This window comes from Panthera uncia (genome assembly GCF_023721935.1).
Source record: "Panthera uncia isolate 11264 chromosome B3 unlocalized genomic scaffold, Puncia_PCG_1.0 HiC_scaffold_1, whole genome shotgun sequence".
Classification (NCBI taxonomy): domain Eukaryota; kingdom Metazoa; phylum Chordata; class Mammalia; order Carnivora; family Felidae; genus Panthera; species Panthera uncia.
Window position 1 is genome coordinate 21,162,765 of NW_026057582.1, and position 15,721 is coordinate 21,178,485.

At 36.6% G+C, this 15,721-nt stretch overlaps 1 protein-coding gene across 1 annotated transcript in view; it reads right to left on the minus strand.

Moving 5' to 3' along the window:
* TSHR (thyroid stimulating hormone receptor) overlaps nucleotides 1-15,721 on the minus strand; it is a 157,832-nt gene that overhangs the window by 54,061 nt on the left and 88,050 nt on the right. Inside the window, exon 4 of the mRNA XM_049612396.1 lies at nucleotides 10,889-10,963. Within this exon, the coding sequence (XP_049468353.1) occupies nucleotides 10,889-10,963 (75 nt within the window). The remainder of the gene's footprint in view (nucleotides 1-10,888; nucleotides 10,964-15,721) is intronic.

Consider the following 15,721-nt stretch of genomic DNA (forward strand, 5'->3'; position numbering starts at 1 on the left):
GACACTCTTGGTTTCAAATTCTGACTCTGAAATTTCTTAGCGGAGTAAATTAGGGCACAAGCCCCATGAAGTATGTATTACCATCTTCAGTTTGTGTAGTGGAAACTGAGGCTTAGTGAGATTAAGTGAGAGAAGATCCATGAAGCACTTTTAGCAGAGTGCTTGCCCTTAAAAGGTGTTCAGTAATTGGAGCTGCTACTATTAGGGGTAACAATGGCAACAATCTGTGTACAATTGAAACCATGAAATCGAAGATACAAGTGACCAGGTTTCATCATTTTACAGGTGTAAGTCTTTATCAAATGTATACTTTGGGGGCCAAACTGTACCCCAGTGGTAGTTTAAAACCCAGGAGAACTGATTTAAATCCACTTAGGACACTCAATAACTTATAAAGAAACCTGCCATTCTTGTAGTTTTCTTATACAAATCTTCAATGTCTTTTACCCATTGTTAACTAATACATAATTGCTACCTCTTCTGGGTATCTGTTGTTGTATAACAAATCACCCCAAACTAAGTGGGGTAACAATTTTGTGGATTAGGATTTCAAGCATTGCTAAAGTGGGCTTTTCTTCTGCTTCATGTGGCATCCACTGGGATCACTGGTTGGTATTTAGCTGGTGTCTGGATCAATCTAGAGGTCCAAGACAGTTGTGCTTCTATGCCTGGCCCTTTGAAGGTGATCGCTAGAAAGCTAGGCTCAGCGAGGCCCTTCTCCATCTCCGTGTAGTAATTCAGAGCCTCCCCATATGGTCTTGCCTTCAACAGGGTTTACACAGTGGCTTAAGGCTCCAAGCATCTAAAGTGAAAGCTGCCAGTTCACTTAGAAACTGGGCCTTAGATTATGGTGTCACTTACACCATAATCTATTGATGTACCAAAAAAACATTTCAAAATTTGAATAAAACCAGAAATCCATAGGCCCAGGAATTCCAGAAAACCAAAAGCTGGTTAAATACAAAGACAATGTCACCTAGGTATATTATTTTGAAAGCCCAGAATATAAAGCTTTAAAAGCAGCCTGAGAAAAGAGGGCATGTTCGTTATAGGAGAACAATGATAAGAATAGGAATGACTACTCATCAGAAACAATGAAGGCCAGAAGACATTGAAAGATACCTTCAAAGGGCTGAAACAGATTGCCTTGTTAGAAGTCTATACCCAGTGAAAATAATTTTTAAATAGTAAGGTAAAATAAAAGTATCTTCAGATAAAGAAAGCTGACAAAATTTGTGGCCAGCAGAACCACACTAACATGCTAAAGGAAGTCCTTCAAACTTACGGAAATGATTGAATCGATGGAAAGAATGAACACTGGAAACATTAAATATGTGAGTATATATAAGAGACTAGTTTCACTTAAATTCTTTAAAAGTCAATCAACTCTTTAAAAAATATAGTAATGTATTATGGAATTTATAACATATATAGAAATAAAATATGTGGCAAAAATATCACTGAAGATGGGAAGAGGTAAATGCAGTAATAATTTTAAGTTTCTTACATGTCATGGGCATTGGTATAATAAGCCTTCTTGATGGACTATGTTAAATGAAGGATGTATTTTGTAATCCCTGGAATAACCACAAAAAATATTACAAAGAGCTAAAAAGTTAAAAGGTAGAATAAAATATTAAAAAACAAAAGCAAAGACAAACCAATTAATCCAAAAGAAGCCAAAGGAGGAATAAAGGAACAAAGAAGATAAATAGAAAATAATTGAAAATGGCAGACTTCAACTATATCAATAACTGAAATAAATGTAATGGACCAACTACTCCAACTGAAAGGCAGAGATTGTCAGACTGGATATAAAAGCAAGGTCCAATTATATAAAATATATTTTATATATAAATACATAAAGTTATTGAACTCAATTTTCTTACTATAAAATTATAGTAGCTACTTAGAACTGGTGCAAAGATAAAGTGAAGTGTTGAACATTTAGCATAGTGTTGGGAGATAGTACATTTTCTAAACATAAGTCAGTACACACATATACCAAATGTTCTATCAATCAGATTTTTTATTAATTCAGACTGACCTCTTTCAATTCATTATTTTAAAAGAGTGTGTTCAGTATATATTCACTTGTTCCTTTTGGGGGCTTTAATCTGATAGTTTCTTTGTAGTTTGATGTAGGTGATTGGCACATAAAACACACTGCCTTGTGGAAACTATTATCACACATTTGTATAATCACAAATTTTAATAAGTTCTATAGAGGATTCAATGATGGATTCACAAGGAGAATAATGTAGGTGGGGGGTGGGTGGGTAGGATCCAGGGTATGTCTAAGTAATATTCAGGAAGAGAAAATAAATAATCAGTAGAGTTAAATGGGCAAAGACCGAGATTAAAGAACTTGGTAGACACAGGCAAAAGCATTTGAAGGTCTTCAGGTGGGGAAGATCTCGGACTGTCCAAGGAATTAAAGAACACAGGTTCACAGGAATGGAGTGAGATGAGGAGACAGATGTGGGCAGGGGCCAGCTGCAGTCCTGGGCCTGGAAGTTTCCTTTGAAAACCATGAATTTATCTTAAGAGCAAAATCACTCTGGCTATTGTACAGAAATGAATTAGAGGGGTCCCAAACAGGCAAGATTAGTTAAGCTATGAAATTACTGCATCCCAAGCAAGAAATTATGATGGCTTGAGCAAGGGTCATGGCAGTGGAGAGTAAAGGATATACTTTTTATATATTAGAGTAGTAGAATTAACAGTATGTGGTGAAGGATTAGAGGGGGGTGATGAGGAAAGAAGGTATAGTGATACCCCTCAGGTGTCTGGAATTTGCAATAAGACGAATGGAAGTGCCATGTACTGCCTCAGCAAATACCGTAGGAGTGGTGGATTTTGGAGGAAGAGGTAGATTTCATTTGGGACATTTAAGGAGTGACATACATGTGAGACATCTGAGAGGAGATGTCAAGGAGACCAAAAGGTAAATGGCCCAAGAATAAAAAGAGAGGCCTGGACCAGTTATGTCAATCTGAGAATAGTTGGATAAGGTCACATGGGGGAGAATCACAGAGTAAGAAGAGAAGAAGACACAGCACTTGGCCACGTGGAACTCCAGTGTTTAAAAGTGTGGAAGTATAACGAACCAGGAAAGGAGAATGAGAAAGACTTACCAGCATGGTAAAGGATGACCAGGAGTGTGGAATCACAGAGGCCAAGGGAAGAGGGTTTAGGTAAGAATATACTGAGGGGTACCTGGGTGGCTCAGTTGGTTGAGCTCCTGACTCTTGATTTTGGCTCAAGTCACGATCCAGGGTGATAGGATCGAGCCCCACATTGGGCTCTACATTGAACATGGAGCCTGCTTGAGATTCTCTCTCTCTCTCCCTCCTTCCTCCTCTCCCCCTCTCCCTCTCTCTCTGCCCCCCTCCTTCGCTTCTTCTCTCTCAAATAAAATAAAAAAGAATGGTCCACTGTTTTGAATCCTGTGTATAGCTAAGATGTAATTTAGCATAACGTTAGCACAGGGTTAAACGTAGCTATTTGTTGAATGAATAGGTAGCTTTTTATCTTTGGAATGCCAGATCTAGGTCACCAACAATTTTAGTGCATATTTTCTAGCATTGCAATTCCTACCACAGAGTACAGTCTAAGCATGAACTGGGAAGTGAGCTCAGAGGAGTAATGTAGTGCATTAGCAGAGACATTGGAAAAAGTAGTGAAGGGACGTTTAGAAGTGGGAATGATGGGCTATGAGTCCTTCCATACAGCCTATTTACCAAATCACGCAGCCGAAAGGGAGCAAGAGGGCAGCTGAGGAAAGACATCCATGAAACAGAGTAACATTATGTTCTTTAACTGCTAATGTTCTTACTGAGGCCTTTTGGTAAGTGTTGACAATATGCACTGACATTTGCCATCTACACTTCAGTATCTATATTGTAGCAAATCCAACTTGATGAAGGGCTCTGTTTCCTAAATAAATCAGAGGGCTTCAGTTCTCTGCTCAAGAGTCCTAGGGAGGTTTGGCTGATGGTGCTATGCTGTTTATAGATGAAACAAATCATTCTTTATTGATATCTTAAAAACAATTTTTTTTAACGTTTATTTATATTTGAGAGAGACAGAGCATGAGCGGGGGAGGGACAGAGACAGAGGGACACAGAATCTGAAGCAGGCCCTGGGCTCTGTGCTGTTAGCCCAGAGGCCCATGCAGGCTCAGATTCAGAAGTGGTGAGGTCATGACCTGAGCCCAAGTCTGCTGTTTAACCTACTGAGCCACCCAGGCGCCCCTCTGTATTGATATTTTGTTTCATGCTTTCCTGTCTATCTCAATTCTTTGAGGGAGGGAGAGGGATTCTTTAGCTCTGTTTTTCTCATGCAAGTAGTATAATGCTTTGTTTATAGTCATTTCTTAATAAATGATTACAAACTAAAGGCATTAAGCATTTGGGTGGTAGGAGCCCAAAAGTCTTCACTATCCTTTTCCTTCGTGCCAACGAAAATCATTTGCAGATATGTATTAGGCAGATCTGGAGAAAGGCAAGATGCGTTATTCTCCTATTTTCTAAGATGTCAGACTCTTAATACCTCATATACATAAGAGAGATATCCTTTTAAAAATCCATTTCTGAACTCATCCTCCTTTTAGTTTTTGTATTTAATAGTTTTCTTTCCTCCTCAAAGTTAACACTTTCCCTCAGAGGGAGAAAATGGATATTTCTAAGAGAAATGTTAACTACTAGAATCTTTATGAGGAAAAGGCCACAATAAGAACAAAACAGTTGCTTTTAAGAGCTGCAGGATGTATATGGAGCTTTGTCACAAATTAATTTCTTTGATTTTTTTTGGAGAGGGGCGGAGAATCAAAATGGTATAATAAGGGAGCATTATATTTGGAGTCTGGAGATTTGGTTTTGAATTTAAGCCGTTGTTCTTACTGACCTAGATTCTCAGTTCTCTTGGATATTGTACTTTCTTTAGTTTCAATTTGCTGTTCCTTTGTAAATTTCTTGTGATAGATACGTAAAATACGTAATACGTAATTTATCGTCAGCCTTCATTTTTAATCTGCCTTTTTAAAGCCGTACATTTTCTTTAACTATGACTTTAACTACATCTCATGGGTTTTGATTTGTCATATTTTTATTGTCACTTAAGTTAAAATTGCTTCCTAGTGTCTGCTGTGATTTCTTCTTTGACCCATGGTTATTTAGAAGTGCATTTTTTATTAGTCAGAGAACATACTTGGTTTTATTTTTTTGTAAGCTATTGAGACTTGCTTTCATGGCTCTGCATATGGTCAATTAAAAAAAAATTTTTTTTTAATTAAGTAAACTCTACACCCAGTGTGGAGCTTGAACTTAAGACCCTAAGATAAAGAGCCACATGCTCCACCAAATGAGCCACACAGGCACCCCTGCATGTGCTCAATTTGAATAAATATTACATGTGTCCTTGAAAAGAAAGAATATGTACTCTGCAATTGTTGGGTACAATATTTTATACAAGTCAGTAAGCTTAAGTTTGCGAATGATGTTCTTCAAACCTTATTAATTTCTTATCAGTATTACTTTTTTGGTATACATAGTCTATAAGATAAAACCCTATTAAAACAAATCCCCACTATGATTGTGGGTTATCTATTTTTTTTTTCAGTTCTATACATTTCTGCTTTTACATGGTTTGAAGCTATGCTCTTACAGATATTCAAACTTAGAATCATTATATCTGTCTATAGTAATTCTTTTTATCATAATAAAATTTCCCTTTTTATATACAGGAAGACTTCATGGTCAATATGTATTGGTATATTTATATCAATTTTCTCTTAGTTATCGTTTGCATGTTAATATTTTTATCCTTATACTTTCAGTCTTTTTATATCATTGTGTTTAAAGTATGTCCCTTGTAAGCAGCATACTATTGAATTTTTTGTTTTATTAACCTATCTGGCAATCTTTGTATTTTAACTACAATAGTAAGTCCTTTTACATTTAACACAGTTAATATAAATATTACTTGGGGTTAAATCTATTTGTTGCAGAAGTTCTTTATTCTAATTTTTTGCTCTTTTTTGTATTAATTATTTTTATTATTCTGTTCCTCACTACTATTAGCTTGTTAGTTATCCATTCTTTTACAATTATTTTAGTTGTTGCCCTATGGATTAAAACATGTATTCATTATTTATAAAAGTCTTACACAAGGGGTGCCTGGGTGGCTCAGTTGGTCAAGCATCTGACGTCGGCTCAGGTCATGATCTTGCGGTTCGTGGGTTAGAGCCCCACGACAGGCTTTGTGCTGACAGGTCTGAGTCTGGAGTCTGCTTCGGATTCTGTGTCTCCCTCTCTCTCTGCTCCTCTCCTGCTCATGCTCTTTCTCTCTCCTTCAAAAATAAATAAAAACATTAAAAAAAAAGTCTAATACAAGTTAGTACTGTTACCATTTCTCAGACAATTCAAGGACCTTAGAACAATTAAAAAAATTTTAAATGTTTATTTATTTTTGAGAGAGAGAGACAGAAAGAGCATGAGCGGGGGAGGGGCAGAGAGAGAGAGAGAGACAGACAGACAGACAGACAGAATGTGAAACAGGCTCCAGGCTGTCAGCACAGAGCCCCACACAGGGCTTGAACTCATGAACCATGAGATCATAATCTGAGCTGAAGTCGGACGCTTAACCGACTGAGGCGCCCAGGTGTCCTGGACCTTAGAACAATTTAACACCATTTATAACCCTCCCATTCCTTATTTGCTATTGTGTATTTTAATTCTGTGGATATAGTTAGTCCTTGCTTTGCATGGTTGCAATATGCATAATATTAAGTTACCATTATTTAGTTAAATTTAAATAATATCTGGTCCTGACCACATGGTTCAAATATATTGTGTGAATAATTGCACAAAACTTTGCTGCCAGCTCTTCAGTCTGTGCATCACTATGTACATAACAGATGTGTATCATGATAGGTGACCAGTTACACTTCTTTCAAAGTCATTGGTCAGCAGTCACTGAGCATCTGTTATCCACTTCATCTATAAACAGTAACACTGTGCAGCTGTATTGGCTCCTTGCCTTCCAGTGGTAAACCCATACGGAACTTTGCAAAAGTGGATAATTGAAAGAGGGAACTGACCGGCAGAGTCAGTGCAGCAGAGAAACAAAATGTGATAATGCTGGAAGTGAAATTTGAACTGAGTGTAAATGGAGTCATAGAAGAAATAGCTGAGCGTGTGAATGTTGATACATCCTCTATTTGAGAGACTCTAGATATTCAATCACAGGAAATTTGTGAGGGCAAATTATTGACATTACTGAGCAAAATGGTTGCGAATGAAAGGATAAAAATGCCCCAAAAGAAAAGATGCTGATTAAAAAAACAAAATTCAATTAAAAGAACGGTAAGAAATATTTTATGACATTGAAAGAGCAGAGAATTAAATATTGGAAACTGATCCAGACCTAGAAAGAAGAATGACAATTTGCCAAGACATTGACGTGATGTTCTAGTAAGTTACACAGCAAAGAGAAAAAGGCATGTACTGTTCAAACTACTCTTGATTTTTTTTTACAAAGAAATAAAACATTTTAATTGTAAACTTTAATTTTAAAGTTTAAAATTACAGTGTGCTAAATAAGTATCAGTGTACTATTTTTCCTTCCCCTATACATTTATAACCAACAGTAAAGGAGATTTTACTGTTTTGATAAACACTTGTAAAAGTCACAAAACAATCCTAATTTTTTCATTGATTATTAAGATCACTTTGCATAGTTTCAGCATGCAGTTTTATGATCCTACACCCATCATGCAGCACAAGAATTGCTTGTGTTTTTAAATTTATTTATTATTTATTTATTTATTTATTTTATTTATTGAAAATTTTTCTAATGTTTATTTTTGAGAGAGAGAGAGAGAGACAGAGTGCGAGCATGGGAGGGGCAGAGAGAGAGGGAGACGCAGAATCTGAAGCAGGCTCCAGGCTCTGAGCGGTCAGCACAGAGCCTGATGTGGGGCTTGAACTCACAAACTGTGAGATCATGACCTGAGCTGAAGTTGGACACTTAACTGACTGAGCCACCCAGGCACCCCTAAATTTTTTTAAATGTTTACTTATTTTTGAGAGAGAGAGACAGAGACAGAATGTGAGCGGGGAAGGGGCAGAGAGAGGGGGAGACACAGAGTCTGAAGCAGGCTCCAGGCTCTGACCTGTCAGCACAGAGCCCGACGCAGGGCTCGAACCCACAAACTGTGAGATCATGACCTGAGCTGGTCAGATGCTTAACCTACTGAGCCCCAAGAATTGCCTGTATTTTAAACCCAGAAAAATATTTTTTGTTTAGTTTTGTGCAGTCCAGTGTCATTTATATTTACCTTTTGTATTGCTTGCTTTTCATTTCCTTCTGTACTTCTGGGCAACTATTTGGCATTATTTTCCTTTAACCTTAAAATTCCCTTTAGTAGGTTCTTCATATGAAGAACTTTTGTTTGCTTGAAATGTCTTTCTTTTGCCTTCAATTTCGAAGAAATTGGCAGATATTTATTATTGCTAATTTTGTTGTTATCCTCATCGTAGGTATCTTTCTATTGCTTTTATAGATTGTATCATTTCTGTTGAATGAATGATCAACTATCAATCCTGTTTCTACTTATTTTAAAGTGTATATGTGTTTTTCCCCCTTTGGCTGCTTTTAGTGATTTTCACATCATCTTTGGTTTTTAATACCTTTACCATGACGTGCCTTGATGTGTTTTCTTTGTATTTATCCTATTGGGGTTTGTGCTAATTCTATCTGTGACTTGACATCCTTTATGAATTTTAGAAAATTCTCTTTAAATATTGCTTCTCTCCTTCTTTCTCTTTTCTTTTTTGGGACCCAATTACAGGTATTCCAGACTTTTTACTGTGCCATATATTTTTTATTTTCTTTTTCTCTCCATGCTTCAGCCTGGATAAATACAAATATAAATATATTTAAAGTTTATTTCTTTATTTTGAGACAGAGACAGCACAAGTGGGGGTGGGGCAGAGGCAGAGAGAGAGGGGGACAGAGAATCCAAAGCAGGCTCTGCACTGTCATTGTGGAGCCTTGATGTAGGACTCAGTCCCATGGAACCATGAGATCATGACCTGAGCTGAAACCAACAGTTGGATGCTTAACTGACTAAGCCACCCAGGCGCTGTGGTTGGATATATTTTTCTGACTTAATCTTCCAGGTTATGGATTCTCTTTTGAGCTGTGTCTAATTTGTTGTTAAACTCGTGCTTGGATTTTATTTCAGTTATTGAATTTTTAAGTTCTTGTTTCTATTTGATCCTTTTTATAGTTTCTAATTCTATTTTGAAATTCTCTAGTCTTTAAAATTTTGAATATATTAATTATAGTTATTAATTAAAGATCTGTGCCTAGTAACTCCAAAACTCTAACATCTGAATTTCCTCTCGTTTTCTTTTGTTTGTTTTCTTCTCCTGCTTTTTTTCCCCATATGTTCTTGTTTTGTTTTTTTCTATGCCTTGTTATTTTTTGTTGATTCAAAGCCAGGCATTAGTCTTTGTGAGAGTTGATCTATTTTCCATACTTCTGTGATGAAGCTGTTTAGGGATCCCAGCTAAAATCTTGGGATGTTAGTTTACTGAGGAGTCCTCCTCCTTCATAAGTCCTGAACTCCAATATTTGATTCACTAGCCCTATGATATTGCCTAATCCTCTGTTCAGTCGGAGCCTCTCAGTTGTTGATTACAATTCACAGAACACCTCAAGAGGAAAACAATCGAATGTTGTTTTGAGGATTTGCTTCTCTAGTTACTTTCAGAGTAATGATTGATCTGATGGAAGCTTGCCTACCATAGCTAAAAGCAACATTCTGAGCCTCAGTGTTCTTGAAGGCAGCAAAATGCAGTGCATAGGGAAAGAATTTTCCAGTAAGATATTTATGGTGTAAAGATTCTGCTCTGATCCTTTAGTAACTGAGTGACTAAGGAAAACATATTTATCCTTTATGAATTTATGTTTTCCTTATATAAATAATAAAAAAATAATATCTACTTAATAAGGTTGTTTTTTTGAGCCTTAAATATAGAACATAGAACATTTATCATAATGTCTAGAACATAGTAGGTATTTATAGAAAACAGGTATTTTTGTTTCTTCAAGGAAATAGTTAATATTTCATAGTATTTCATAAAATTAAGTGGCTGCTTAGAAGGATGTAATGTGATTATTTACAACTTTTAATCAATTGTAATGGACTAGAGAAATAAAAGCAGAATAATTATTGACGAAATGTGCTGCCTGGTTTTAACGTGGTAGGCATGGTGCTTAATGCTTACATGCATTATATCGTTCAATATTTATGCTCACCATATGAAGTTAAAACTCTTATTAGCTTTATTTTACAAATAAGGAATGTGAGGCTAGGAAAGATTACATGATTGTGCAAGGTTAGACAGTGGGTGGACAGAGAAGCCAGGTTCCAACCCAATTATAATCAACTCTAGGGCCAGAGTTTGTATCCTGACTCCTGTTCTAATCTCATGAAGCTACATTTCTCTTCTATGTTTTCCTAACTGAGGAAAAATGTTAGATATACAGAATCTTGCACAGGCCTGGAATCCAGTTAGTAGTCAGTAAATATGTATTGACTCACTGACATCCACACCAATGAAATCTGCTGACATACTAGTAATAGAATGAAATGACAATTTGAGAAGAGAACTTCTAGTTTTGACTTTACCTTTCAACCATGGAAATGGGATTTTGGATGGATTAACAAACTGTGAGAACAAGTCAAGAATTTAATCAGACACAGAAGTTTTGAACCATGGTTGAACACCCAGCTGTTAACAGCCATTTGGAGCCCAGAATTATCAGTCAAGACTGGCTATGGTGGGGTCTGTGCTGCACTTTTCATTGTACTTACATGTGAGTCATTTTACTCAAATTGTAGAAGGAATGTGATTCCAGTCGCTGCAGAGTTGCATCTATTGACAAATAGCTGAATATCATAAAAATATAATGCAAAGTAGAAAGTTAGTAGGGTTGTGAATGCCAAACATACTTCAAACATATCGATTTTGTTAAAACTTCTTTGTCAGGGGCTTCCCAGATCAGACAACATGTATAACCTCCATGATTTCTCCCTAATTATGCTCCAATTAGTTATACTTTTTTCAAATCCTGTGATACCTGAAAGCTTCCCGATTCATTAGGTCCTATTCATCCCTAAGGTTTCATTTAAATGACACTTCCTTCAGAAGCTTTTCCTGAATTTCCCGATCAGGTAAAATTTCCCTTAAGTATCCCTCATTGCACCAAGAACTTCTCCTTTCATTAATTATCACAGTACAACTTTCTAATTGTTTGGATATTGTCTGATTAGGCTGTACATTCTCTGAAATGGAGAACAGTGTCTGCTTTGTGTGGCCTTTGAATTTTGAGTGTCTTTCATGGTGCCTGGCATGTAGTAGACCCTCAGTGAATATGTGTTAAGGTAATGAATAAACGGTGAATTACTCAAAATAGCAGAAAATGAAAGAAATTAGAAAAGAACACAATAATAAAAAAAGAGGCATTTTTAACAGTGTACCTGCATGGGATTAGAAATAGAGTCTCAAAGAAGATGAGAAATTTATAATTCTCTAGCCGAACATTCCATAGGGTAGTGACTACGTGTCTACTCAAGACTTCTTTATTTGGATTAATCTGAAAAATCAAGACTTTTCTGGAACTTTGTAAGCAAAGGATAACTCAAATAAAGGCTTTAATTATTATAAAAGAGAAAAGAGAAACTTCTAAGTACAACTTGTCAAGAATACCTAAGGAATACTGTTTCAAGTAGCCTCCACAAATTCCATCTTGTTATAAGAATGACTAACGCAGCCAAACTCAGTGACTGCTTTTTATTGAGAGGTATCTCTATATTTGGGAAAATTAAATATTAATAGATGGTGTCCACCTGTTGTCATAACAGAGATTCTCAACCCTGGCCATTCAGTTAAACTACCTGGGAGGCTCTTAAAAGATACATATGTCTAAGACTCAATCCAGGATAACTAAATCAGAGTTTATGAGGGATGATGTGCAAATACTTTTATTTAAAAAAAAATCTATCTTTAAATTTTGAATTAAATCTGCCAGTAAAATGTTTTCATTAATACAATGTTTATAAAAGGAACTCTGTTCTATTTGAGTTTTTATCACGTCATTGGGAATGTTCTAATGGTCCTGTACTTTGTTATCTATTCTCTAAATAATTATCCTTTGATTTATCAGGTCACCCAAGCCATTGCCACTTGTAGATAACATTACATAAATTATTTTAATCCAAATATATTTTTAATATGGAAGGAGCAATGGAAGACATTGAAAAGATTATTTTTTGTGTGTGTATGTGTGTGTAGAGATCTGCAGAGATTTGTAATGGATGAAGCTGTGCCATTTGAAGGAAAAGATGAATTTTGAAAGCTACAAACTTGTTTTCCTAACTTTATATCATACCTATTGCTCTGAATTTTCTCCTGAATTTCTTAGTTTAGAAGTGTGAAGCTTTCTCAAAGGTTACTAGAATGGTCATTCTGTCCACGTCATAAGAAGTTCCAGTTTCTCCAACTGAATGATACATCCTTAAAGGGCTCTTATGGCTCAATTTGGAAGACAAGATGTAGGAACCATTTATTCACTGGGATGAAAGATGTGATTCTCTGCTTGCTTATCCCTTTTTTATAAACAGGAAAAATCAGATCCCATCTCTTCCTCAAATTTCTTCTTAGCATGTAAGTCTTATGTAATCACTAGGGTGACCATATCATTTATCATCCAAACTAGGATATTTTTGTGAGTTACACAGGGTGCTATTAATAATTATGCATGAATAATAGGTGGAAATTTATACTGAACCAGTACAAACCTATCCAGGATTGCCCAAATGTTTTCTCTCTTGCCCCCTAAGCAGACAAGAACTTTAACTATTATTTATGTATCTCTGCATGTTTTCATTCAACAAATATCTATTGAATATTTACTCTGTGTCAGTAAGTGGGCATTGACAAAACAGACCTGTTCCCCAGCTTCAAGGAACTCATAGTAATGGGTGATATAGGCACGTAAACGAGATTAGCATATACAGTGATAAGTGCTCTGATGTGCTTCAGGAAACATTTAACCCAGACTAGAGAATTCAGCATATTTTCCATGGAGGAAGTCTTAACAGGACCTTCAGATCTGCCTGGATGTCCTGTATATCTTAGCCAACCCTCCCTCTTTTATTGTCCATCACTTTTATTTCAAACCTTCTCAAATTTCTAACTCTCCTAACTTCACCCTCAATAATTAGCAGATAATCTTTTAATAATTTGTAGAAAAGATTGAAAGCTTGAAATGAGAATTTCTTGAATTCTCCACCAATAAGCCTATTAATCACCTGCATGGCTTCATCTCTTACTACTACTTTCTTGTTACAATGTAAAAGATGACAATTTTCTTGTACCAAGTCAATCCCTTTATTTGGATCCCATCTGTTCTTGCCTTCTCAGGGACCCCCAAATTGTTTGTTCTTCATTCTCTTTAGCCTATCCCTCTCCAATGATTCCCCTTCACTGGTCCCAATTACATCTGCCTGGAATGAAGGAAAAATCATGTTTATGTCCTGATTACCTGCTGGACCCATAGCTTGCTTGATGCCTCAAAGGTAACTCAAATGCCATATGCCCCAAGCGAACTCCTGTCTCCTCGATTCTCCACAGCAAATTCACACAAAACTTCTCTATCTCAGCAAATATGCTCATCAACCACACAGGTGTCCTGGTCAGACACTTGGATGAAATTCTCCATCTCTTCCCACCTCCAAATCAATCAACTTTTGAGTTTGTTAGTTCTCTTATTTATTTCTCAAATCTGGCCACTTTTTCTTTATTTCCCCTCAACCATTAGCATTCAGTTCACCATCCCCTCTGCCCCAGGGACACTGCAACAACATCCTCACAAGTTTCCTGTCTCCAGTCTTACTCCATTTGACTCCCTTTCCACAGAACAAGCGAATGTTTCTAACACACCTGATCTGCCACTTCCATCCTGATAACCATTTAGTGGCTTGGACCTTAGGGAAGATTTCAAATTCCTTTACGTGGTTCACAAGGCCTTGAACTTGCTTATTCCCCAGTTTCATTTCTCTCTACTGCCCTTCTTCCCACTTAAGCTTCAGCCTCAACAAGTTTATTTTAATTTAACCAACAGCACAGCTTTTCCCTTCTTCTTGGAACTATCTTTCTACTTATTTCCCCCCCAGATCACAAGTTAGGTGTCCTTTCCTCTAGGGAGCCCTCTATGACCACACTCTCCATCTAGGTAAGATGCTTCTTATATGAGTTACACAGCACTCTCTAACTGACTACACCATAGTATATCTCTTAGGAAGGAAAGTGGAAACTCCATGAGTTTTGTCAGATGTCATATGTGAAGCATTTAGCAAAGTGCCAGGCACAGAGTAGGGCCCGATAAATATTTGTTGAATGAATGAATAAAGTAATGGTCAAGCTATTGGGACATCCAAGCAGAGACACCAAATAAGCAATTATATAAGAAGATGAGAAGGGTATTTCAAGTTGTTTAACTTTTAGGCCACTAAACACTGGTGCTGTTAAACGGAGAAGAAGGAACAGTTTAGCAGGAAGATGAGTTTATTCTGGCTATGCTGTTTGAAGTGACTGTGGGACATCAAGATGATCATACTTGGGAAGAAGCTTTAATTCAGGCCTCAATTGTAGCAACAAGTCAGGGCTAGAGATACTCATTTAGGAATTAACTGTATTGGGTAACAGTGAAGCCAAAGGAATGGGAGTGTCCATTCAAGGAGAAGAGGGTATGAAGGAACTGGGACAAAAGAAAGAATGAACTGATATTTAAGGAACTGAATGAAATGAAATAGGAAGTTAGGAAAGGAGAGTGAGGATGAGGAAGAGTAGCTCAGGTAAGATGTTAAAAAGAAGGATGAGAGAACAATATCAAGGAAATCAAAGGAGACAAGAATTTGAAAATAGAAGGGCTGTTCAGGAAATCAAAGACTGCAGAGATACATAGCTGGAATGGTTTCTCAGCCTCAGCCCTGTTGACATTTTGGACTAGAAAATTCTTTGTTGTGGGAGGATATCCTGTGCCTTGTCGGGTGTTCAGCAGATCCTTTGCCTCATCCATTCAATGCCAGTAGCACCCTCCTTTCTAGTTGTATCAACTAAAAATGTCAAATGCCTCTGAAATGGCAAAACAGACACTCGATAAATGGTCATGAAATGAATCAATTGAGCCAAAACCAACACAGGTTGCTCCTGGTTGTATTGTCATTTGGTGTACCTGAATTATCTTTGTGGCTTGTCAGAATCCATTAAACGAAATAAGGCCCTGGTTTATTTCATATACAGTTATACTCTTTGTCAACTCAACATGGAAGTCCTTTTTATCCTTACTCTTGAGTGCATAACAATTCAGTTTTCTAAGGTTTAGAATTATTTTTGTGGGTTTTTTTTTGTTTTTTTTAATGAGAGAAGTCTGAAATCATTAGCTACATTTCTGACAAAATGTAAACATTTGTCCTGGTAAAAAGTGAATCAAGAATCCGTAACTAGGAGAGATGGACTAGACAGTGTGTGTATGGGAGAGATTCCCAGCTAACACTTTGTCGCATCCCAAGATACATTAAAATACGTTGAGAATTATTAAATTGTCAAGATCAAATGAATTTAATTTTGCAGTAGGTTTAAGA